Genomic DNA, 26,375 nt, shown 5'->3' with positions numbered 1-26,375 from the left:
CTTGGACAAATATTCTAACTTCTCTGAGCCTGTTTAATCATGTGTAAAATTGGAACATAATGCTTATGTCCCAGGGTTGTTGTGAAGAGTGAGTTACTATTTAAGAAATCTCTTTGAAAACTTCCAATTGTATCTAAAACGATCCGTTATTTCAGTTTTTTCTTCTGTCATCCATAGTGACAGTTTCAAACCTTGGTTCCCATTTCTCTGCCTAATGCCATCCCTTCTCAGCATTTAACCTCTTTTTTTCCTCTAAGAAATTGAAATATTGTTGAGTGCCCATTATGAATAAGACCCCTGGTACATAAATAAAAGTAAATAGTCTTTTCTTCACATTTAGTATTTATGCTTGCCACATGTAGTAAGTAAAAAGAAAAATGGTTCTGCAAGGTTGGTAAGAAAAAACAGTAATCACCTGGCTTACCCCTCTGAAGCTGGAATTCTGGCTGCTCGGAAGCACTCATTTCAATGCCTTTAAGTCTTTTGGTATTCTCCCCATGTTTCTAAGTAACATTTGATACTGATTTTTTTTTTTAATTTTCAGTTTTAGCTATTTATCTAATGACTTGTTACCATGAAATATAAGGGTTTTACTCTTTTACATACAATTTCCATCCCCTCATCCTGCCAGGATTGTATATCTTAATTTTTGGTTAGATCAGTATTTCATATTTACATCATTAAGATGGTAGATATTATTCACATCTGAGACAGATAGTCTAATGGTAAGCATATTTCTTACATAATTTTTTGTTTTCCTGGGAATTAATAATTATCTCATTTTCATTTACTTTTTAAAAATGTACCTACCACTGATTCTTCCCAAACTCTCTGACCCAAGTGTAAGTCTTCTCTGTGTGTTCAGACGTATCAGGTAATTTATTTATTTTTTTTTCTTTTTTGTGAAGATGTCTTTAGTGGAACTTGTCATTCTCGAATAAGGAAAAGCAACGCTGTAGGCTAGCTGGAGAGCTGTCATTTTGGGAACTCCCTTCACCAGTATTCTAGAGTTTCTTATGCTTTTCTCCTTTTTGTCTTTGTATTCTGTCATATTCTTAATTAGTTTATTTCTTCATTTTTGGTAGAACATACTTTTGAGATCTTCTATGTCTAAAATAACCATAGTCTCTTTTTATGTCAGATTGAGAGTTTTATCAGCTGTAGAATTCTGCTTTCAAAGTAAATTTTATACAGGATGTTTTTAGTTAAATATGAATCTTTTAGGCTTTAGCATCTGATAATGATAGACTGGTTAATTTTGACCAGCCCACCCACTGAGAATAAGTAGGTAAGTTAGATTAAAAAAAAAAAAAAAAAAAAAGTCTGCTTAAAGTAGAGTGCTAAACAAGCCGGTGAAGAATTTACCAGGCCAGGATCTGGGCTAAACCAGAGGTTGAGGCAGGAGCCCAGGGTTGGGGCAGTTATTAGCTGGACCTAGAGAAGGTAGCTCAGAGGGTAGAGACTGAATGGGGTTTTTGATAACTTCAAGGAGCTAAGAGAATAAAAGATTTGGTGTCCAAAGCAGCTGTGAACCCCTCCTTACTGTGGGTTGGGACCTCAAAAGGCAGCACCCTAGGAGGAAGGATGGGCTGGATATAAAACAGGCCCTCTTGAAATTGTCACTCAGCCACAGACATTTAGATCTCTGAAACAGTTTAAGGTGACCCTAGAGTGCTTCTGTCCCTAGGCATCTCCAAAGTTCTAAGTCTTCCAGGAACCTGGAAGAAGCAAACTTAATTTTTTTCCAGAGGGAAAAAAACCCCACTGTTCTGGGGCTTGAATTATTTCTTCAAATAATTTTTGCAAATACAGTGCCTGATACCCACTCAGAAAGTGACCCCTGACACACAAGAAGATAAGCAACAAAAATGCGAAAAAGCAGAAGCGACAGAAGATAGACACAGATACATGGCAAATCTAGATATTGGGCAAATACCATGCTCCAACTTTGCAATAGCTGTGTTCACTATGGTCAGGGAGGTAAAAGACAAGATTGAGCACTTCAAGAAAGAATTGAAAACTCTTCATATAAAATTTTTCATATAAAAAATGAAATGAGGGGAAATTATAATATTGAAAAGTAAAATAACTCAAATTAAGGACTTAAAGATTAAGAGATAATTAAGAGAGCTTGGATATAGGACAGAAGAAAATGTTTAGAATAAAGCACGGGCAAATGATGGAAAATATAGAGGGAAGATAAGAGAAAGAGGATGCAGTGAGAAAGTTTAATATGAGTGTTTTTGGAATCCCTGGAGGAGAAGAAAAGAGTATGAATGAGCAGAAGCAATATTTGAAGATAAATTAACCAAATGTGAGGAAGGCCATGTATTTATGAAGTCAGAGAATCTCAAGCAAGATAATAAAAAGGTTAGTAAAAAAATATTTACCTATGTTGAAAGCTAAAGACAAAGAGGAAGTCTGAAAGCAATCAGAGAAAAAAAAAAAGATTATTTAACAAGAAAAAAAGATTATCTATAAACAGCTCTGAACAGCTGACTTGTCAGCTAAAACAGTGAAAGCCGGAAGACAATAGAGTGATCCTTACAAAGAAATGACTGTTCTCCCTTGCCAAACCAAAATCTATATCCAGAGTAAAGATGACATAAAGATATTTCAAGTCAATAAAAATTGAGAGAATTTGTCATTGACAGACCAGCGCCAAGGAAATACTAAATGTTCTTCAGGCAGATGGAAAATGATCTCAGTTGGAGTTGAGCAGATAAGGAAGAAATGAAAGACAACAGTAAATATGTGGGTAAATCTAAATGAACAGTGACTGTATGTAACAACAGTAGCCTTTTCAGTTTTACATGTATGTGTAATTATGATGGCATTTAAGTCTGGTTGGGGGATAAATGGAATTAAAATATTTCTGTAGTCCTTGGGTTGCCTGGGCATTGGTAAAATGACTAACACTGGATTTGTTAAGTTGCAGACCTATGTTTTAATCTCGAGAGAACTATTAAAAGTATATATTGATATATTAATAGAGTATATATTTTCCAAGCTACTAGAGAGAGAATAATGAAATGATCAGAAGTTACCATTTCCAAAGAAGGCAGGAAAGGAGAGAAAAAGGATCATAGTGCTTATTAAGTACACATTGTACTTAATAAATGATAGATTTAAGGTTTCCCCTGCTATCTGAAGGTTCACCTTACACCACTTCTGCTTTTCAAAAGACTTAAGTTAGTACCTGTCTTTGCTAACTGAAAAAGCTGAAGAGGATTTTTACTTTTATGAAGTGATCGTTGCTTCTTTGCTTTATGCCATCTTGGCTTGTGAACACAGGTTTCATAGGAAGGCTTTCAGATAGTGGGGGGATCCTTGCAGGTCCATTAAATGTAATTGCATAAATGGCCTAATTAAAAGATACAAATTGTCCAACTGGATACAAATAATTAAACTCAATTATTTGGTGTTTGTAAAGATGCACCAAAATTGAATTGTTCTTAAAAGAATTTTGTTTCTGTTTTTTTAAATTAAGATAAAACATTATATTGATTTCAGGTGTACAATGTAACGATTCAGTAGTTATATGTATTCTGAAGTGATCACCACAATAAGTCTAGCTAACATGTGTCACCATACGTGCTTACAAAATTTTTGTGTTTGTGATGAGAACTTTTTTTCCCCCAAAGATTTAGATGCCTCTATTTTCTTCTTTATTGATACTGCCTATTAGGATATGAATCTCTGAGGTATTTGGTGATCAGTATTTTTATCTTATTTTATTTTAAATTAATACATACAATATTATATTAGTTGTAGGTATACAACATAACGATCTACACATTTCAAAATGCTCACCATGATAAGTGTAGTTACCATCTGTCACCATACAAAGTTATTATAGTATTATTGACTATATTCTCTATGCTGTACTTTTCATCCTTCTGGTTTATTTTATAATTGTAAGTTTGTAGCTCTTAATTCCCTTTGCCGATTTTGCCCATCCCCCTGCCTTCCTCACCTGGCAACTACCAGTTCTCTATATTTATGAATTTGTTTGTTTGTTTTGTTTTGTTTTGTTTTTTAGATTCCACATATAAATGGGTGATGAGAACTTTTAAGATGTAATTGTTTTGTTTGCTTTTTTTTTTGAATGTTTATTTATTTTTGAAAGAGGGAGAGAGAGAAAAAGCACAAGTGGGGTAGGGGCAGAGAAAGGGAGAGAGAATCCCAAGCAGGCTCCGTGCTTTCAGCGTGGAGCCCAATGTGGGGCTCAGACCCACGAACCGTGAGAACATGATCTGAGCTGAAGTTGGATGCTTAACCAACTAAGCCACCCAGGCGCCCCTGTTTACTTTGTTTTTTAACTTACTATATTGTGATTATTACCTCCTGTTCCCCATTCTCCCTCTCCCTCCTCACTAATTAATAGATGAAATTCTAACTGGTTATGGAGAGATGTAGAGAGAGACTGATGGGTATTGATGGAGGTGAGGGCTGATAACTAGCTGTGGCTGGTATCAAGCCATTGAAAAATGGTTGGGATAATGCCCTCACTCTGGTTGCTGGAACTGATTTCTTTGAAGTGGGGTAAATGGTAAAGCAGGTTCAAGCCTCCTACTGTCTTTGCATCTAACATGACTATTCTGCACTTTGATTTCTATAACTTTTTCTTGAAGTCTTACTGATTTTTGTTCAAAATTCTTAGTTTCCAAGGTTTTTACAACCTTGTATCTCTTAATTTTTTCATGAGTTTTTTTAAATAAAAAATGTTGGGGAGAATGAGTCAAACAGAGCAAGTTTTCATGTAAATCTAGAAATTTTAGAAAGGTTCTATTTTCCATTTTTTGTCAGTGTTATGGATTTTTAAGTAATTAGATGTTTGATTTCCTGAGAAGTGGGGTATTACCATATACAGTTGAGAACTTGTTTTTACAGGTAAGTGCAAAGGTTATTTCCTATTTTAAGGTTTCAAGGATATTGTTTCAATGCCAATAATGAAAAATACTACACCTTTTGGCTTCTAGGTTGTAATGTTGCGTCAACAAGTAGAAGAACATGAAAAAGTTAAACAAGAGATGGCCATGGACTATAAGCAGGAGTTAAAGAAACTACATGAAGAAGTAAGATTTTAATTATATTATGTGTTGCATAATTCTCTCTTTAACCCTTAGAATTTTGTTAACGGGCCTGTTTGGACTTCATAAAACGAGAAGTGTATATATTCTCTGGGAGGTATAGGGTTAGAAATTTATTTCTTTGTTTTTAAATTCAGGCATAGAGTCTTGTCTAATTATATGTTTGGTGCTATCTAAATAGGGATTCTAAAATGTGTTTCTCAGTTGAGTACCTGAAAGAAATAAAGCCGTTTTTGTGTAATACTATAAAATATTGATACCAAGAACTTATGTAAAAAAATTTAATGTTTGAGTTAAATCAGCTAGATTTTAAATAATGGAGAATCCAAAGTTTTCAAAAGCATTTTGGGATAAATAAGAAAAGTAAAAATTGTAGCAACTCAATGTTGCTAATTAACTCAATGTTGAGTTAAATCAGCTAGATTTTAAATAATGAAGAATCCAAAGTTTTCAAAAGCATTTTGGGATAAATAACAAAAGTAAAAATGGTAGCAACTCAATGTTATTCTCCAGATTAAGAAAAAACAACAACAACCTGCTTTTATTTTTATTTAATTCCAAAGCATTCCTCTCCTGCTTACTGAGTATCAGTGTTCCACAGGAGAATGACTCAAGAACCACAGGTCTAGAGAAAAGAAAAAAGAATTTTTATTTACTGCTTTTATCATGGGTGTGGTTTATGGGGTCCTTAAGTGCAAGGCTATTGTAATAAAAATTAAAGTTTTGTTTAAAAAATATTTTTCCCTTGATTTTTTCTTTGATGCAATATTTTTTTGTTCTAGTGTTTATTTTTTATATGCAAGTTTGAGTCGTTTGTATTTAATTTGCAAATCTAACACACTCAGTCTATTTTCAATAGTCCTGTTTAGCACTGCTCTTGCTTTCATAATACCAATTTGTTCCACCACGACTGTTTACAAATTCTTAAATTTTAAGTCTAGAAATAACTGTGTCTACAGTTAGGCAGACTGAAAAGAAGCTATGAAAGACTACAGAAAAAGCATATAAGGGACTTCAGAGGAAACACCAAAAATCACAGGGAAGATCGATCTGAAATTGAGAGGTTAACTGGAAAAATAGAGGTATGTTCATGGTAATAATTTCTTCATAGTGGTTGGCAGACTTCCTGTAGGAAGGTGCTCTTTCTAGAAATGGTACTAGTTCTGAACCTGGTTTTCTGCCGTCTCCAGGACTGGCGTGGAGCTATTTCAGAGGTACATCCTGTCATCACCTGGTCTTCTGTGGTTAATGGGGTTATTACCTATCAGTAGTTTCCAGTAGGGCACTACCACCCTTTGAGGGCATTTGGAAATGTACAGACACATTACTTTGGTTGTCCAAATGACTGGGAGTGAAACTGGTGTTTAGGGGACAGGGACTAGGGATTCTAAACATGCCCCAGGGCCACACTACACAGGAAGGGTTACTGTCCCCAAAATGCCAATATTGAGAAACATTGACCACCAGTCACTACCAGTCCTCCATGGGCAATGTCCTTGTCTTATTTACCACCTAATAGAATAGGGATTAGTAAATGTTGAAAGTACTTGGCTTTTTGTACAGAGTACTGTGCATATCAGATTGCTTATCCTCAGTTCCCATTTAGATGTAGTAAGCCATTTACTCCCTTCTTTGCTAACTTTCTTTTTATTAAGGCAGAGTAACTCTGGTTATTGTGTATGTTGATTTCCAGAGGACCTAAGGGAGGTGGTGAGTTAACACTGCCAAGAGTGAAGGAAGAAACAGCATGAGGCTGTCACTCTTTTCCGTGGTATCTGCCTCTCCCCTCCTCTGTCTATGCCATTGGTCCTCCAGTGTACTAAGAATCACCAGAGTCCTCTTTAGGCTGTCAGAGATTCTGCTCCAGTAGTATGATGTGGGGCCTAGGAATCTGCATTTTATCTAGCTCCCCTGGGTGTTTGTAATTTGAGAAGTATTGTTCAACATCTCTCTATGATTAGTTACAATTTTCTCAGAGCATCTGTCACCCACAAATACCATTATTACTATTTAGAATTGTAATTTCTATACTTAGTGTTCTTTTACATCATAATATTTTTCTACATTCGAGGAGCCTAGACTCAGAGGACTATGCAGATACTGCTTCCTTTCTAGGCATCTTCAGCGATACCTGAGGTTTTCTCCCCAGACTCATTGTTCCTCATTACCACTTCCTGGCCATTCTCTTTTCTACCTTAAGACCCCATCTTTTTTTTTTTTTTTTTTTCTCCAACGTTTATTTTATTTTATTTTTGGGACAGAGAGAGACAGAGCATGGACGGGGGAGGGGCAGAGAGAGAGGGAGACACAGAATCGGAAACAGGCTCCAGGCTCTGAGCCATCAGCCCAGAGCCTGACGCGGGGCTCGAACTCCCAGACCGTGAGATCGTGACCTGGCTGAAGTCGGGCGCTTAACCGACTGCGCCACCCAGGCGCCCCAAGACCCCATCTTTGATCTTCATGTCTTCAGCCTGTATCCCCTACCAGTATACATACAACCAAAGTCGTCATCTTCTGATCCTTGGGTTATTTCCCTAGCTTAGAGGTTTCAGCTTCCAGGACACTGTCACTGTCTCCAATAATACACTTACCATAATTCTTAAAGGTTTCAGTATCTACAAGGATGATACTTATATGACTCTGGTCTTTGAATTCCTTGTTGTTCTTTCCTCCATGGACATATTGATCTCCTCCTTATCTCATCCACCCATTCCCGCTACTGTTCCTTAGGTATCGTCATGACCAAACTTGCAACCCTCCTGGAATCACATTTTTAAGCATTTCATTCTTTGACTACCATCCTTCTCTTTTTAGCTCACTTCCTCTAGTCCCTTGACTCTCAATAGTCACTTGATCCCATCCCCAAGTGATTGAACTCTGCCACCTTTTCACTGCTGCATACCTATCTCATGCCTTCATGTGTCAGTCATTACCCAGCTTCAATTCCATGGTAACATTCCTTATATTCCCCTTCAGCTCCTGTGTCCCTCTCTTACTTCATCATATTTGCTTGGCAAAACCATAACTCTAGTTAAATCCAGCTTTCTGCCCAGTCTCTACTTGCCATGTGTGGTAGACCGTGGCTGGAGAAAAACATAATCATGCTGACTGGCCTCATTTTAATTCATGGTCACTTCCTCAAATAAGTCCCAATGCTACCCAGAAACATACTATATTTCCCTTCACTCTGCTACTTTCCATAATGACTATTTCATACTTTCTCTTTTCTCAAACTTTCGACACTTTTTTCCACATTCTTATATTTGGGTGATGATCTTGCTTTCCATTTCATTGAGAAAATAGAAGCAATAAGAAGAGATTTTCACAGACTTCTGACACTGTATCTTCCCACCTATTTGCATCTGTGCCCATATACTTTGCCTTCTTGCTGATGGAACTGCCCATACTCTCCCCGATCCTTACCCAAGACATGGCTCCAGCGATTCTTCTCTCTTCTGCATCCTCCCTTCCTTCATACTGGATATTTCCACCACCATCCAGATTTCTCCCCTCTTAAATCCTCTTTTGACCTCTCTTTCTCTGGATGCTGCCCCATTTTTTTCTTCATTTTTTAAAAATGTTTGTTTTTGAGAGAGAGGGCAAGCAGGGTAGGGGCAGAGACAGAGGGAGACACAGAATCTGAAGCAGGCTTCAGGCTCTGAGCTGTAAGCACAGAGCCCAACACGGGGCTCGAACTTTTGAAATCATCTATGACCTGAGCTGAAGTCAGATGCTTAACTGACTGAGCCACCCAGGCACCCATTTTCCTTCATTTTATAACTAAACTACTTTAGGCATCTGTACTAGTCTCCAATTCCTCATTGTCCATTTTTCTTGCACTCGCTCAATAAGGCTTTTGCCCCCTCAACTCTACAGAAGCTATTTACTTGGAGGTCACCAATGACTTGTACCTGAAAATAGTTCCTTGATTTGACTTAGAGAACAGCCATACTTTCCTGGGCTTTCTCCTACCTTGTTAACCAGTCCTCTCAATCTCTTTTGATCCCCAACCTTTTACCATTGGAATACCCTAGGGTAGTGTCATTGGACCTCTTCTTTTTTCTATCCATGCTCCCTCCCTTGGTGATATCATCCAGTCTTGTAGTTTTTAGCACTGTATATATGTTGATAATTCCCACTTTTATATATCCAGCCTTGACCTGTCCTTTTTGCTACAGAATAATTTTTCCAACTGCCTGTTTCAGCTGTTTCACATCTCCACCTTGATACCTAAAGCTGTGTCACACTTCATACTGGTTTTCTCTTCCCCATCTACCAACACCATTCCTGTTTCAGTTAATGGCAACTCCATTCCTCAACTTTTCAAGCCTAAAACCTTGGAGTCACCCTTGACTTCTCTTTTCTCCACACAGCAGCCAGAATGATTCTGTTGTAATTATGTCAAATCATGTCCTCTCCTCTACAAAAAACCTTCTAGTAGCTTCTCTCAAAAGCTGAAGTGATCCTGAGGACCTACACAGTCTTGCTCCTTGTTAACTGACCTTTCTCTACCTACTTTTCCTTTTACTCCGTTCAAGCCATACCTCGTTGCTTGCCCTTAAACATACCAGGACATTTCTACCAGTTCAACCTTTGTACTTGCCTTTCCATCTTCCCAGAATAGTATGACTTCATCCCTATCTCCCTGGGAATTTAAATGTTACTCAGTCTGGCCATCCTTTTTTTAAAATTGCAACTCCCAACTCTGAGCACTGTGTGCTCCATTTTCTCTAAAATAGGTATTATCATGTAATGTATTATATAGTGAATGTGTTGTCTATTGCCAATTGAATGGGGCTAGGATTTTGTTTGTTTTTGTTAACTGTTGTATCCCCAATCCCTAGAATAGCCCCTGGCATATATAGGAGAATGAATGAATGAGTGAATGAATGATTATCAGAAAGCTGGTTAACTGTGATTACCCCCAAGTTAGCATGAGACTTCTGGAGTTGAGGGTCCTAGAGAACAGTGATAGAAATCCCTTTGATTTTCATAACTCATAATTTCATATTTTATATGATCATAAATCATATTTTCATAATCATATTTTCATAAATATTGGGCTCATCTTCTTTGTTGTTCATGCAACTTGTAGTGACCCATCATTAATTTTGACTGTTCCACTTTGGGTTACAAATACCTGTTAAAATTTAGTACAGATCTCCCATTGTTATTCAAGTTCTTGCAGTTGTTCTGTTGAGAGGGTAAAAATCTGGATACCAAAGGGTATTCTACTTTAGGAATCTATTTGGTTCCTGAATTTCAGATACTGAGAAGAATTGGGCTACGGAGGGACTCACCTGAAAATTTATTTGATCTGTTCAGTTTCTGTGTTTGGATATCAAGAATTGGTAGCAGGATCTCCTCATAATCATATTTTGAAATTTTAGTTCTCTTCAGATCAGTTTTCTGAAGAACATCACAAAAAATGATAACAACCTTTAGGTGGCAGCAAATCTGTGAAAACCATCCTGGACCCAGTATTCAGCATCTGTGCTTCATACTCTTCACCATTAGGGTGTTAAATTTAGAGAGACAGATCTCCAGAGGCTCAGTATGTCAGGAATTTAGTGTTGCTCTCCAGTTCTATCAGCTAAGTGAGTAATGGAGCTCCTGCTGGGGAGTAAGGTGTGTGTATACCCAGGGACAAGGGGAAAAATTAAAGTAAGAATGAATCTGGGAAGCATGACAGTAAGGAGAAGCACTTAGAAGTTAAGCACCTTAATTGCCTCTTCAGGAATTTCGTCAGAAATCACTGGACTGGGAGAAGCAACGCCTGATTTATCAGCAACAGGTATCTTCTCTGGAAGCACAGAGGAAGGCTTTGGCAGAACAATCAGAGATAATTCAGGTAGGTTTAAACCATTTTATTTTTTATTTTTTATTTTTTTAATTTTTTTTTTCAACGTTTATTTATTTTTGGGACAGAGAGAGACAGAGCATGAATGGGGGAGGGGCAGAGAGAGAGGGAGACACAGAGTCGGAAACAGGCTCCAGGCTCTGAGCCATCAGCCCAGAGCCCGACGCGGGGCTCGAACTCACAGACTGCGAGATCGTGACCTGGCTGAAGTCGGACGCTTAACCGACTGCGCCACCCAGGCGCCCCTAAACCATTTTTAAAAAAGAGGCGGAGAAGTCTTGATGACATTGGCACTAGCTGAACGCAGTACACGGGTGCTCTCTCATATCTGCTCACGTCTTTGTGCCACATGCTCCTTTGCCTGCTCCCTCCCTCCCTTGTGCTCTCTTGCCCTCTCACTCTGGCTGTCTGGTTCTCCTGCTCACTACATGCTCACGTTCACGTCATTCTCCTAATCTTGGTCTTCCCTTTTTCTCCCCCTCTGTCCTTCCCCTTCTCCCTTTCTCTGCCTCTGTTCTTTCTGTTTTCTTTTCCATTTCTTTGGTGTTTGGCTGTTTCTGGCTCTTGCCTTGGCTCCACTTCTGTGTCTCGCTCGGTTTCTGATAGCTGGGGTACCTTGGCTGAGATGCCTCCACCAGGGAGCCTCAGATCGGCTGCTGTTTGCATACAGATACTAAGAGATTCATACTGCACTGATGTGCATACCAACTAAAAGTATCTTTGTGGTGACAGATACTTTTTAGAACTGTAGGAAAAACCTTTTTTTAAATGAACTGGTGGCTTAAGCAGAACTAAAAAATTGCTACCTAATTTGGGGATATTGCTTCTTAGAATACACTCATTTTGTATGCTTTTCCAATTAAAAACCAAGAACATAAAAGGAAATGAACATAGAGGGGAGTAAATATTTGTGACCATTCATTGTGTGCCAGACAGAGTCTCAGTGCTTCTTCTAGAAGCAGTTATCTGGAATATATTGTTCTGTGTTATCTCTTTCATTTGATAATCTGTCAAGGTTGGTAGTTATCTCCGTCTTACAGAATAATGGAATTACTGGAGAAATTACAAGAGCTGAAGGAATACCTTAAAAAAATATATTAAAAAAAAAGTCTGCATTATTTTCTACTTTAAGTCTCAGTAATGTTTTGGCTTTTAATCATTCCCCTGAAATAACAGCTGGCTGATAACGTACCATGAATGCTGTGCTGTGAGTAACTTTGGTCAGGTGGCACGAGGAGCCTCCAGCAACCTCAAGGAGGAAAATTATTTACTAGGCTGCAGCAAGCTATGCAGTCAGAGTGGGCCAATAAAATCCTGGATGTCTAGACCAGAGTTTTTTTTTACCTGAATGCTAAAGCACTGTGCAAACATAAATAGTTATAAGATATTGTTAAATTCTTTTTTTTTAATGTTTATTTATTTTTGAGGGAGACAGAGCTCCTCCAGGGGAGGAGCAGACAGATAGGGAGACACAGAATCAGAAGAGGCTCCAGGCTCCGAGCTGGCAGCACAGAGCCTGACACAGGGCTCGAACCCACAAACTGCGAGATCATGACCTGAGCTGAAGTTGGACATTTAACCCACTGAGCCACCCAGCTGCCCCTATTATATTCTAATTGTAACCTTCAGGTTGAAAAAAAAAAAAAGGAATCACGTCCTACTTTTTAGTTCTCAATTCCTCATCTGTGGAGTGTGCTTACTATTGATTGCAAATCCTTTTTTCAAATTACTATTGTGATTACTCTGCATAATTAAACCTCATTGTTGGTAAAAGTGAGATTTTTATTTACCGTAATTCAGCTAGGCTAGAAGAAGAAGCCTTTAAAAAGCCAGCACTTGTTTTCCCTACTAAGGGTTTTTGAATTATTCTTCTGATACTCTGCCTGTTTAACTCAAAAAATGTTACTGATAATATATTTCTCTTTCTTCCTTAGCAAGCTAAACAAAATTAAATCTTCATGTGATTCAGGAGCGTCATTAAAAAAAAGAAAAAAACTTTTAAATGAATTTCTGTATAGTTGTTACCCAACATTAGATGGTTACCATCATTTTGTCAGTCTTTTTTTTTTAATTGTGGTAGAAAACACTTTAAAATTTACCATGTTAATGATTTTAAAGGGTATGGTATAGTAATGTTAACTATATGCATAGAGTTGTGTAACAGGTCTCTAAAACTTTCTCACTTACAAAACTAGGCTCTGTACCCATTGAACAACAGCCCATTTTGCTAGTCTTATTTCATCCTTCTCTACTTTTTTATCTTTGGCTGGAATATTGCAAAGCAAATTACAGAAATTGTCATATTTCCCCACAGATAAGGACTTTAAAAAATTATAATATACTAGTACTACATTAACAGAATAAATGATCTATTAACATAATTCAATGCTTACTCTATTCGGACTTCCCCGGTTGTCTGAAGTTATGTCTTTTTACAGTTGAATGTTTAAATTGGAATCCAGTCAAGGTTGACACATTACATTTTGGCGATATGTGAATCACCATTGAACAATAAAGGGAGAAAATCTGGGTGATTGGATAAATGGATATCACATCTACACTTCCCCAAGTTTTTAAAAACTCTTGATGTAGACTTTTTTCTTATCCATTTTTTAACATTTAAAAGTGGAGTTCAGGGGCGCCTGGGTGGCGCAGTCGGTTAAGCGTCCGACTTCAACCAGGTCACGATCTCGCGGTCCGTGAGTTCGAGCCCCGCGTCAGGCTCTGGGCTGATGGCTCAGAGCCTGGAGCCTGTTTCCGATTCTGTGTCTGCCTCTCTCTCTGCCCCTCCCCCGTTCATGCTCTGTCTCTCTCTGTCCCAAAAATAAATAAACGTTGAAAAAAAAAAATTAAAAATAAATAAATAAATAAATAAAAGTGGAGTTCATAGTAACTTCTCAATCTTTGAGTCATTTATTTGTTCAAGTTCTTTCTTCTGGTCAGCTATTAAAGTTACATAATACATGTTCATTTTAGAAAAATGAGAAAATGTGGATGACATGAGAAGTAAATAAAATAACCCATAATTCTGTCCTTTAGAGAGTTAGTTACCATGATTTACATGTTGGTATAAATTTCTTCCAACTTTTACTATGCTTATCTGCAGTTATATACTGCAGTCATGTACCTTTAGTAGGAAAACATTGTTATGTGTGTGTGGGAATATGTATCCTTGGTTTTTAGATTCCACATATAAGTGAAATCATACAGTTTTTGTCTTTCTGTCTGACTTATTTCACTTAGCATAATGGCCTCTAGGTCCATTCATGTTGTCACAGTGGTAAGATTTCATTTTTTTTTTTTATGACAGAGTAATATTGCATTATAATAGAATATGAATATGTATGCACACCCCCCACATCTTCTTTACCTGTTTATCTATTAATGGACACTTAGGTTGTTTCCATGTCTTGGCTGTTACAAGCAGTGCTGCAGTGAACATAAGGGTACATACATCTCTTTGAGTTGATATTTTTGTTTTCTTCAGCTAAAGACCCAGGAGTGGAATTACTGGATCCTATGGCAATTCTATTTTTAATTTTTTGAGGAGCCCTCAGACTTTTTTCTGTAGTGGCTGCACCAATTTATATTCCCACCAGCATTGTATAACGTCTCCCTTTTCTCCACTCAGTAATACTTGTCTTTTTGATACTAGCCACTCTGACAGGTGTAATGTGATACTTCATTATGATTTTGATTTGCATTTCTCTGATGATGAGTGATGTGTAGCATCTTTTCATGTGCCTGTTGGCCATCTGTATGTCTTTGGAAAAATGACTATTCTTTTTTATTTTATTTTATTTTATTTTATTTTATTTTATTTTATTTTATTTTATTTTATTTTCCTCTGCCCATTTTAAAATCAGGTTTGGTTTTTTGATATTAAGTTGTGTAAGTTCTTTATATATTTTGGATTTTAACTCCTTATCATATGACTTGCAAGTATCTTCTCCCATTCAGCAGATTGCCTGTTTGTTTTGTTTATGGTTTCTTTTATTGTGGAAAATGTTTTTAGCTTGATGTAATTCCATTTGTATATTTTAGCTTTTGTTGCCCTTGCCACAGGAGACTGGTCCAACAAAATATTGCTAAGACTGATGTCAGAGCTTACTGCCTGTGTTTTCTTCGAGGAGTTTTATGGTTTCACTTTCTATGTACAAGTCTTTAATCTATTTTGAATTTTTTTTTTTTTCAACGTTTATTTATTTTTGGGACAGAGAGAGACAGAGCATGAACGGGGGAGGGGCAGAGAGAGAGGGAGACACAGAATCAGAAACAGGCTCCAGGCTCTGAGCCATCAGCCCAGAGCCCGACGCGGGGCTCGAACTCACGGACCGCGAGATCGTGACCTGGCTGAAGTCGGACGCTTAACCGACTGCGCCACCCAGGCGCCCCTCTATTTTGAATTTTTGTATGAAGTGTAAGATAGTGGTCCAGTTTCATTCTTGTGCATGTAGCTGTCTAGTTTTCCCATCATTTGTTGAAGAGACTGTTTTTCCCCTTTGTATGTTCTTGTCTCCTTTGTCATAGATTAATTGACCATATAAGCATGGGTTTGCTTCTGGTTTCTATTCTGTTCCATTGATATATGTGTCTGTTTTCATACCGGTATCTTACTGCATTAGTTACTATAGCTTCGTAGTATAGTTTGAAATTAGGGGCCATGATACCTCCTGCTTTGTTCTTCTTTCTTAAGATTGCTTTGGATACTTGGCATCTTTTGTAGTTCCATAGAAATATTAGGATTCTTTGTTATAGTTCTGTGAAAAATGTCATTGATATTTTGATGGGGATTGCCTTGAATTTATAGATTGCTTTGGGTAGTATAGACATTTTAATTCTTTTAATTTATGAACATGGAATATATCTTTCTATTTATGTTGTTTTCAGTTTCTTTCATCAATGTCTTATGGTTTTCAGTGTACAGATCTTTCACCTTATTGATTAAATTTATTCCTAGGTGTTTTATTCTTTTCGATGCAATTGTAATTGCAATTATTTTTGCAGTGGCATTTTTCTGATAGCTCATTATTAGTGTGCACAAATACACTACTATGTTAGTATGTTAATTTTGTATCCTACAGCTTTACTGAATTCATTTATTAGTTCTAGCGGTTTTTTCTGTAGTCTTTAGGGCTTTCGTTATGTAGTGTCATGCTATCTGCAAATTGTGACAATTTTACTTTTTTCTTTCCAATTTTGATGGCCTTTTATTTCTTTTTCTTGCCTAGTCACTGTGGCTAGGACTTCTAACACTATGTTGAATAAAAGTGGTGAGAGTGGGCACCTTGTCTTATTCCTGATCGTAGAGGAAAAGCTTTCAGCTTTTTACTGTTGAGTAAGTAGGTTAGCTGTGGATTTGTCATTTATGCCCTTTATTATGTTGAGATATGTTTCCTGTATATCCACTTTATTAGGAGTTTTTATCATAATGGATATTGAATTGTCAAATGCTTTTTCTGCAACTATTGAGATGATCCTGTGATTTTTATCTTTCATTTTGTGGTGTCTCACATTGATCGGTTTGTGGGTATTGAACCATCCTTATGTTCCAGGAATAAATCCCATTTGATCATGATATATGATCCTTTTAATGTATTGTTGAATTCAGTTTGCTAATATTCTATTGAAGATTTTTGCATCTGTGTTCATCAGGGATGTTGACTTGTAAATTTCTCTTTTTTTGTGGTGTCTTTGGTTTTGATATTAGGGTAATTAATGCTGGCCTCATAAAATGAATTTGGAAGCATTCCTTACTCTTCAGTATTTTGGAATAACTTGAGAAGGGTAGATACTAACTCTTGTTTAAATGTTTTGTAGAATTCACCTATAAAGCCTTCTAGTTTTGGACTTTTGTATTTTGGGAGTTTTAAAATTACTGCTTCAATTTCATTACTTGTAGTTGGTCTATCCAGATTTTCTATTTATGTGTGACTTAGTCTTGGAAGGTTTTGTGTTTCTAGGAATTTATCCATTCTAGGTTTTCCAGTTTGTTGGCATGTAATTGTTTGTGGTAGCCTTTTATGATCCTTTGTATTTTCTATGGTGTCATTTGTAACTCTTTTATTTATTTTGTCCTTCTCTCTCTTTTGTTTTTTTTCTTATGAATATGGCTGGAGATTTATCAGTTTTGCTTATCTTTTCAAAGAACCAGTTTTTAGTTTCATTGCTCTTTTCTGTTTTAAGTCTCTATTTCATTTATTTCCTCTGACCTTTATTATTTCTTCCTTCTACTAACTTTAGGCTTTGTTCTTCTTTTCCTAGTTCCTTTATGCGTAAAGTTAGATTGTTCATTTGAGATTTTTGTTTCTTGACTTAGGCCTCTATCTTTAAGAACTTCCCTCTTAAAACTACTTTTGATACATTGTTTCCATTTTCATTTGTTTCAAGGTATTTTTTTCTTTCAATTTTGTTGTTGTTGTTGACCTATTAGTTGTTTATAGCGTGTTGTTTAGTCTCCAGGTGTTTGTGTTTTTTCCAATTTTCTTCTTGCAGTCAATTTCTATTTTCATATTATTGGGGTCAGAAAAGATGCTTCATATGATTTCAATCTTATTGAATTTATTGTGGTTTGTTTTGTGGTTTAACATGTGGTCTGTCCTGGAGAATGTTCCATGTACACTCGAGAAGAGTGTATTTTGCAGTTTTGGATGACATGTTTCGTTTATGTCTGTTAAATCCATCTGGTCTAATGTGTCCTTTAAAGCCAGTGTTTACTTACTGGTTTTCTGTCTGGCTAGTCTATTCATTCAGGTAGGGTGTTAAAGTCATCTACTATTTATTATATTACTGTCAGTTCTCTCTTTATGTCATTTAATCTTTTCCTTATTATGTAGGTGCACTAAGCATTTTATAATACAATATTTTATTTAACTTTCACACTTAAGCTTTTCCTTTTTAAATATGACAAATCAACAAATGTATAGTAATAATGATTGCAAAGGAGTCCAGTCTACTATTAAATGTACCATAATTTACGTAACCAATCCCTAATTATAGAACATGTAGTTTTTTTTACTTTTTCACTCTTGTAAATAGTGCTTGGTTGAATGTCTTTATATAAACATCTAGGAGAGTATGTCCATTTATATTCTTAAGAAATGACCCTAGAAGTGAAATTGCTGCATCCGTGTAGTTGTCTTAAAGACTTTAATATATATTGGCAAAGTACTCTCTAAAGTTTTGTTGATACAGACTTTCACCAGCAGTGTTTGAGACTGTCCATTTCCTCACACTTTACCAATGTTGGGCACTATTATTTCTTTTAATTTCCCCTACTTCTAGACTTGTCTTTGCCAATCTTATAGGTGAAAAAATATGGTATCTGATTATTTGTTTTTAATTTGCATTTCTTTAATTATGAATTAGGTTGAGCATTTTTTCATGTACTTGCAGGCATTTCCAGTTTTTGTAAATGTTTTATGTCCTCTGCCCATTTTTCTTTTAGTATATTTATATTTTACTATTTTGAAATAGCTCTTCATACATTACCTATATTATTAGCCCTTAGCCGTTTTGTTGCAATTGTGGATATTTTCCTATTTGACCTTAATTTTTGCCTAATAGTTTTTTTGGAAATACAGTTGTTTCATAAATAATTATTTAGAATTGCTTAGTTCTATTAATTTTTTCTTTAGGGTTTTTGTCTTTGATGTCATACTATAAAGCCTTATCTAAGCCAAGATTTCTTCTGCTTTATAATTTCTTTTTTATATATTTGATCTGAAAATTATTTTGTGACATGGTATTTGATACGCTAATTTTTTTTTTCTAAATGGTTATCCACATAATTTATTGACTGTTAGATTTTGAGAACTTGACAGAATGAATCTAAAATTGATGTGGAAAAATAAATGAATGGTACTAGGCAACACTTTTTAAAAAGAGGGTGATGTTCTATCAAATATTAAAAAATACAGTTGCTAAACAACATGACATTAGATACAATGATAGAATGATGGTTATATTTGCATAGGAAAGGATCCATTTAGTCACTGAAACATAAGGTTATTTCTGTGTGGAAGGCAAGCAATCACCGGCTGCTTTCTCTCTTGCCCATATACAAGTGTTGCAAGGAGATATTAAGGGAAATCTTAGAGAACATTAATAACATTAAAAAAATTAAAATATTAAGCCAGCACAGAGTATAAAATATTTAGCCCATAAATGGTATGTGAGAAAAATAGAGGCTGCATTAAATATATATGTTTTCCTTTTGAAATATTTAGATGAGCTGTATGATATTGTACGAGTCAGTTCTAAATCCACTTTTCAATTATGTATGTGTGAGTATAAATGTAATATTTTTTAAAGCATCATATTTCTCTCACAACTCACAAAGAAAAGATGATCCTAACTCAAATGTTAATCCGTTGTCTAGGGAGAATTATCCGAGTTAATTAAATTGGCTCAGACCTACTGTTTTAAAGTTTGTGGTGACATAGACACGACAGTGATAAGAAGGTGTTACTGGGAGCGGTTCTCTTAATGGGCTCGTCAAGCTGCTACTTGGTGGAAATGCCGCAAGGCTGTGGCTGCACTGACACGTTTGGAGTTGACACTGATGGGGAGGTTGGTGAAGATGGATCCCGCCGTGGCCATAGCTTCATACTGGGATCCTTTGGAAAATAAAAGGCCCTTGTTTCCCATGACACTGTTCTCAGGAATCTTGGCGGTCTGGGAGAGCCACACCCTTGAAGCACCAGGATTACAGACCCCAACCCAGTGAAGGATTTGACTGCAACCCTGGTTCCTAGCCCCTTCCTTACTCTTACACTTCAGCTGCACACCATCGGCTTTTATTTCCATCTCCCTGACAGAAATGGTCTTTTTAATTGTTTCTTTACTTTGAACACCTCTGCTGTGAGCTCTGTTGTTGAAATAATCCCACTCATTCCAATAGGATAGTTAGGATGCCACATGTTAGATTAATAAGAGGAAGTTCTGGATTCTGGTTCAAAAACTTAATGGCCGTGGTTAGTGCAAAAAAAAAACAAAACAGTTCAGAAATATATCAGCCTTCAGATACCTCTAACACTAGATATTTGAGAGAAATAATCATTACTTTAGAAGTGATTTATATGATTGCTTCTGACTGTTAGTATTGGAAGAGGTATTTTTGAGATATTCTAGTGTAGTTCAGTGGAAATGTAATGAGAATTACATCTGTAACTTCAAATTTTCTTGGCAGTCACATTTAAAAAGTGAACAGAAAGAGGTGAAATTCATATATTTAACTCGGCATACCAAAAAAATATCATTGAAGCATTTACATTTTTTTTGTTGACTGAGTCTTTGAAATCCAGGATGTAGTTTACGGTTTGTGTTCATCTCCTTTCAGACTAGCCACAGTCCAGGTGCTCAGTGGCAACACGTGACTGGTGACTGCCATATTGGACTGCGCAGGCCAAGTGTGTTCACTCTAGTTAATGAAAATTGAGACTTTGTATTGGAATGATTAGGTACTTCTTACTGTGCTTAAACACTGTACTTGTGTGCGACTGAAATAGTGAATCAACAAAAGAAGGTGGGTCCTTGATTCCTTACAACTAAGAAATTGGTGAGTTTTTAAGTGTCAGATCTAGACTCACTGGTTAAAGTATAACTTAGTTAAATTGTGACTCCAGCCTTGAGTTTAAGAACTCAGATTTGAACTAAATAGTATTAAATAGCTATTGCAGTGTTAAAAAGACAGTGCTAGTGTTTTGCAATTACGAATTTTTTCATCCTGAGAGGCCATTTGGGCAGAGGTTTTCTAGCTGTGTTCTGCCAAGGCCGGGGGCTGCCGTGCAGTTTAAGGTGGGCTTGGGGAGGTTCGGCCATCTCAGCAAGTTGGGCCCCCTCGCTTTCCTCCTCACCCTCATGGCCCAGTCTCTTCAATTATTTATTCTGCACAAGATTCTGTAGAAGAGTTTCCCTTGAGGAAAAAAAAAAAGTTTATATTGTATTTTATTTTATTTTTTATTAAAAAAAAATTTTTTTTTTCAACGTTTATTTATTTTGAGGACAGAGAGAGACAGAGCATGAACGGGGGAGGGGCAGAGACAGAGGGAGACACAGAATCGGAAATAGGCTCCAGGCTCTGAGCCATCAGCCCAGAGCCTGACGCGGGGCTCGAACTCACGGACCGCGAGATCGTGACCTGGCTGAAGTCAGACGCCCAACCGACTGCACCACCCAGGCGCCCCTATATTGTATTTTAAAAGTTTGGAAACTGTTGCATGCTTGGCAGTTGTTTTTACAGATCTAAAAATTCTTTGATATCCTTCTTTCACACTATTTTATGAATCTGGTAGAAAAAGGTTTTGGTTCTTTATGCTGGAATCTTGATCTATAATTTACACAAATACTATTTGTCTGTCTCTTTGCCTTTCTCCTTCCAGCCTTTCTCTGGCTTATGAGCATTATTGAGCATGTACTTGTGTGACCACAGTATAGGATTTTGGCCCTGTACAGTATACAATAAAATCTTTCATCTGTAGCATATTGATTTCTCAGCTGACATTTCAGCTTAAATTAAAAAACATTTTTTTAATGTTTATTTTTGAGAGAGAGAGAGAGAGAGAGAGTGCGCATGAGCAGGGGAGGGGCAGAGAGAGAGGGAGACACAGAATCTGAAGCAGGCTCCACGCTCCGAGCTGAGCTGTCAGCACAGAGCCCGACGCGGGGCTCGAACCCACGAACTGTGAGATCATGACCTGAGCTGAAGTCAGACACTTAACCACCGAGCCACCCAGGTGTCCCATCAGCTTAAATTTTTTAAATAAAATTGGATACCTTTACCTTTTAAAAATACTTACAATTAGGGAAGTTTGACTTACACAGATGAATTATGTCCATCTTTGGTACGTAGAGGAAGTACCTATCTGGATGCAGGGTTAACACTTGTGAAAACTAGAAAGTTGGGAACTACAAACCAGTATAGCTGGGATACATAGCCTAGGAATTACCTAAGTCTGCAGGAATTTTATACTGCAGGTCTGTGAGATAGTCACTAAAGTGGTGTTATTTGTATGTACCTCAGTAGGTAAATCACTAGAAGAAACTAATTTGAGTGCAGTATGTTTAGTGAAGTCTTTTAGCTCAGGGAATGTCTAAAAATTGGTGACAGAACCAGTCCTTTCTCTCCTCCAAGCACAGCACCTTTTTCCTCGAGGAACAAAATTCCCCACTTCCCTCTACCCCAAATTTAAACATTTTGTGGTCAGTTTGAATCATCTGAATATGCATGTTTGTAATGTATCTGAAAATACAGAATAATTAACTACATGCAGCATGTTCTAGGGTGGGGAGAGAGGAGAATTTGACCTGGAAATTTAAGATGTTTAGTGGTTAAAAAAATGTTTATGAGCTTCCATAAGAAATAAAATAATGCATTATAGTTTCTATTTCCTATGTTGTAAAGAGGAGAGAAATCCTGTTTTCATATATGATGACTCGTAGATGCAGTTAAACTTCTGTGCAGTGGGTAGAATAATGCAGCTGTCTTTGCAGTAAATGGGTAGCATCTCTTCTCCTGAGGAATCCCTTTACTTTCTTAATTTTTTATTACCCCTTCTTCTCAAGATATTTATTATATAATTATTAAGACTTTATTTTTTTAATGATTCTTTAAAATTTTTTTTTTAATGTTTATTCATTTTTTGAGAAAGAGATGGAGACAGAGCGCGAGGGGAGGAGGGGCAGAGATAGAGAGAGACACAGAATCTGAAGCAGCTCCAGGCTCTGAGCTGTCAGCACAGAGCCTGATGTGGGGCTCAAACCCACGGACTGAGAGATCGTGACCTGAGCCAAAGTCGGACGTTTAACCGACTGAGCGCCTCCCCCCTGCCCCAGGTCCCCCAAGACTTTATTTTTTTAAAAGCAGTTTTAGATTTACAACAACATTAAGAGGGAGGTACAGAGATTTCCTGTATCGCCTCCTCCATTACCAACATCACTCACCAGCATGCTACATTTGTTACTAAGGATGAACTTACATTCACACATCCTGGTCACCCAAACTCCATAGTTTACTTCAGGTTTTATTCTTGATGTGTATGGCTTATGGGTTTGTACAAATGTGTAATGACATATACCGTCATTGTAATAGCATACAGAGTATTTTCACTGCCATAAAATCCCTCTGTGCTCTGCCTATTCATCTCTCCCCTCCCTCCACATCTCCATAACCACTGATACGTTTATTGTCTATATAGTTCTGCTTTTTCAAGAATGTCATATAGTTGGAATCATATAGTATGTAGCCTTTTGAGACTGTCTTCTTTTACTTAGTAATGTGCATTTAAAGTTCCTTCATGTCTTTTCATGTCTTGGTAGCTCATGTTTTTAGTGCTGAATAATATTCTATTCTTTGGATATACCAAAGTTTATTTATCCACTCATCTACTAAAGGACATTTTGGTTGCTTCCAAGTTTTGGCATTTATAAATAAAACTGCTGTGAACATACATGTGCAGTTTGTTGTGAAAACAATGTTTTCAGTTTCTTTGGGTAGATGCCAAGAAATACAGTTGTTGGATTGTGTGGTAAGAGTATATTAAATTTTGTAAGAAAACACTAAGTTGCCTTCCAAAAAGTCTGTAACATTTTGCATTCATACCAGCAGTGTATGAGAGGTCCTGGTGCTCTACATCCTCACCAGCTTTTGGTATCATCAGTGTTCCAGATTTTGGTCATTCCAGTAGATGTATAATTATTGTATTAATATGCATTTCCCTGATGACATCTAATGTAGATCACCATTTCATATGTTTATTTGCCTCTGTATATCTTTTTTGGTGAGATGCCTTTTCAGGTCTTTGGCCCATTTTTTAACGGGGTTGTTTGTTTCCTTATTCATAAGTTTTAAGAATTCTTACTCTAATTTCTCCCGGTCTATGGCTTGTCTTCTCATTCTCTTGATATTGTCTTTCACAGAGTGGAAGTATTCAGTTTAAATCAAGTTGAACTTATCAGTTCTTTCTTTCAGGGCTCACGTCTTTAGTGTTGTATTTAAAAAAACATTCCTATACCCAAAGTTATCTAGGTTTTCTTCTATGCTATCTCCTAGGAGTTTTATAGTTTTGCATTTTACATTCACATCTTTGATCCATTTTGAGTTGATTTTTGTGACAGGTAGAAGGACTTTGTCTAAATTTATTTTTTTGCTTGTGGATGTCCAGTTGTCCCAGCACCATTTATTGAAGAAACTGTCTTTGTTCCATTGTATTGCCTTTGTTCCTTTGTCAAAGTTCAGTGGACCGTATTAATGGGGGTCCATTTCTGGACTCTGTATTCTGTTCCATTAAACTTTTTGTCTGTTTTTTCACTAGTACTATACTCTCTTGATAACCATAACTTTATAGTAAATCTTGAAGTCAGGTAGCATCAGTCCTCCAACTCTTTTCTTTTTCTTCAATATTGTTTTGGCTTGTCTGAGTCTTTTGCGTCTCCATATAAACTTTGGAATCAGTTTGTCAATATTCATAAAATAATTTGCTTGGATTTTGATTGTGATTGTGTTGAATCCATAGATCACATTGGGAAGAACTGACATCTTGACAATATTGAGCCCTCCTATCCATGAATATGGAATATCTCCCCGTTTATTTAGTTCTTCTTTGATTTAATTCATCAGAGTTTTGTAGTTTCCCTTATGCAAATCTTGTGCTTATTTTATTATATTCATACTTTAATTTTTTCAAATGTTAATGTAAATAGTGTTGTGTTTTTAATTTAAATTTCACATGTTCATTGTTGGTATGTAGAAAAGTGACTGACTTTTTTGTATTAACCTTCTATCCTGCAACCTTGCTATAATTGCTTATTAATTCCAGGAAGGTTTTTTTTTTCTTTTTTCTTTAAGTTTTTATTTTAATTCCAGTTGGTTAACGTACAGTGTTATATTAGTTTCAAGTGTACAACACAGTGATTCAACAATTCTGTGTATCACCTTGTGCTCCTCGTGACAAGTGCACTCCTTAATTCCCATCACATATTTAAGCCATCCCCCATCTTTCTCCCCTCTGCTAACCATCAGTTTTTATCTCTAATTAACAGTCTGTTTTTTGCTTTGTCTCTCTTTTTTCCCTTTGCTCATTTGTTTTGTTTCTTAAATTCCACATATGATTGAAATTATATGATATTTGTCTTTCAACGACTGACTTATTTCTCTTAGCATTATACTCTCTAGCTGCATCCATGTCATTGTAAATGGCAAGATTTCATTCTTTTTTATGGCTGAGTACTATTCCATGGTGTGTGTGTGTGTGTGTGTGTGTGTACACACACACCACATGTTCTTTATCCATTTATCAATCAGTGGATACTTGGGTTGCTTCCGTATCTTGGCTATTGTAAATAATGCTGCTAGAAACATAGGGGTGCATGTATCTCTTTGAATTGGTATTTTTATATTCTTTGGGTGAATATCCAGTAGTGTGATTACTGGATTGTAGGCCAGTTGTATTTTTAACTTTTTGAGGAATCTCCCAGGGGTTTTTTTGTTGTTGTCGATTCTTTCATATTTTCTACATAGATGACCATGTTATCCTAGAGCAAAGACAGCTTTATATCTTCCTTCCCAATGTGTATACCTTTTATTAACTTTTCTTGCTTTATTGCAAGGATATCCAGTTGGTGTTGAAAAGGAGTAGTAAGAGGGGATATCCTTGCCTTGTATCTGATCTTAGTGAGAAGGCTTTGAGTTTCTCACTGTTAAGTATGATGTTAGCTGTACAGTTTTTGTAGATAGTCTTTATCAAATTGAGAAGGTTCCCCTCTATTCCCAGTTTTTATCATGAGAGATTTTTGTTTTTTTGGGTCACGAATGGGTTATTATAAATGAACTATTATTTTATGTTTTTATGCAAGTACAACTGGGTTTTATTTTAGTCTTCCTTATTCATCATTTATTCTTTTATTGTTTCACTTTTATCTATTGGTAACCTGTGTTTCTAGGCTCAGCTTGCCAATCGGAAACAGAAATTAGAGTCTGTGGAGCTGTCCAGTCAGTCGGAAATTCAGCATCTGAGCAGTAAGCTGGAGCGAGCCAATGACACTATCTGTGCCAATGAGTTGGAAATAGAGCGCCTCACCATGAGGATCAATGACTTAGTGGGAACCAATATGAATGTTATACAAGAGCAGCGGCAAAAGGAAGAAAAATTAAGGGAATCTGAAAAACTGTTAGAGGTGTGTTTTAAAATTACTTCCATTGCGGGGGGAGCACCTGGGTGGCTCAGTCTGTTAAGCATCTGAATCTTGGTATCAGCCCTGGTCAGGATCTCACGGTTTTGTGAGTTTGAATTCTGCTTTGGGCTCTATGCTGACAGTGTGGAGCCTGTTTGGGATTATTTCTCTCCCTCTCTCTGTCCCTCCCTTGCTCAATGCTTTCTCACTATCTCTCAAAATAAATAAATAAAATGTGTGTATGCATGTTT

General features: G+C 36.7%; 1 protein-coding gene across 11 annotated transcripts in view; it reads left to right on the top strand.

The window, feature by feature from the left end:
* Positions 1-26,375, top strand: part of CEP63 (centrosomal protein 63) — a 65,064-nt gene that overhangs the window by 17,350 nt on the left and 21,339 nt on the right. For all 11 annotated transcript variants that reach the window (XM_043595350.1, XM_043595357.1, XM_043595358.1 and 8 more), the window contains 4 exons: positions 4,983-5,078; positions 6,053-6,175; positions 10,831-10,944; positions 25,894-26,127. In XM_043595350.1, the coding sequence (XP_043451285.1) occupies positions 4,983-5,078; positions 6,053-6,175; positions 10,831-10,944; positions 25,894-26,127 (567 nt within the window). The remainder of the gene's footprint in view (positions 1-4,982; positions 5,079-6,052; positions 6,176-10,830; positions 10,945-25,893; positions 26,128-26,375) is intronic.

Source organism: Prionailurus bengalensis, chromosome C2, assembly GCF_016509475.1.
Source record: "Prionailurus bengalensis isolate Pbe53 chromosome C2, Fcat_Pben_1.1_paternal_pri, whole genome shotgun sequence".
In the NCBI taxonomy this organism is placed as follows: Eukaryota; Metazoa; Chordata; class Mammalia; order Carnivora; family Felidae; genus Prionailurus; species Prionailurus bengalensis.
Note: the sequence above shows the minus strand (reverse complement) of the source record. Positions and strands in the feature narration are given on the sequence as shown.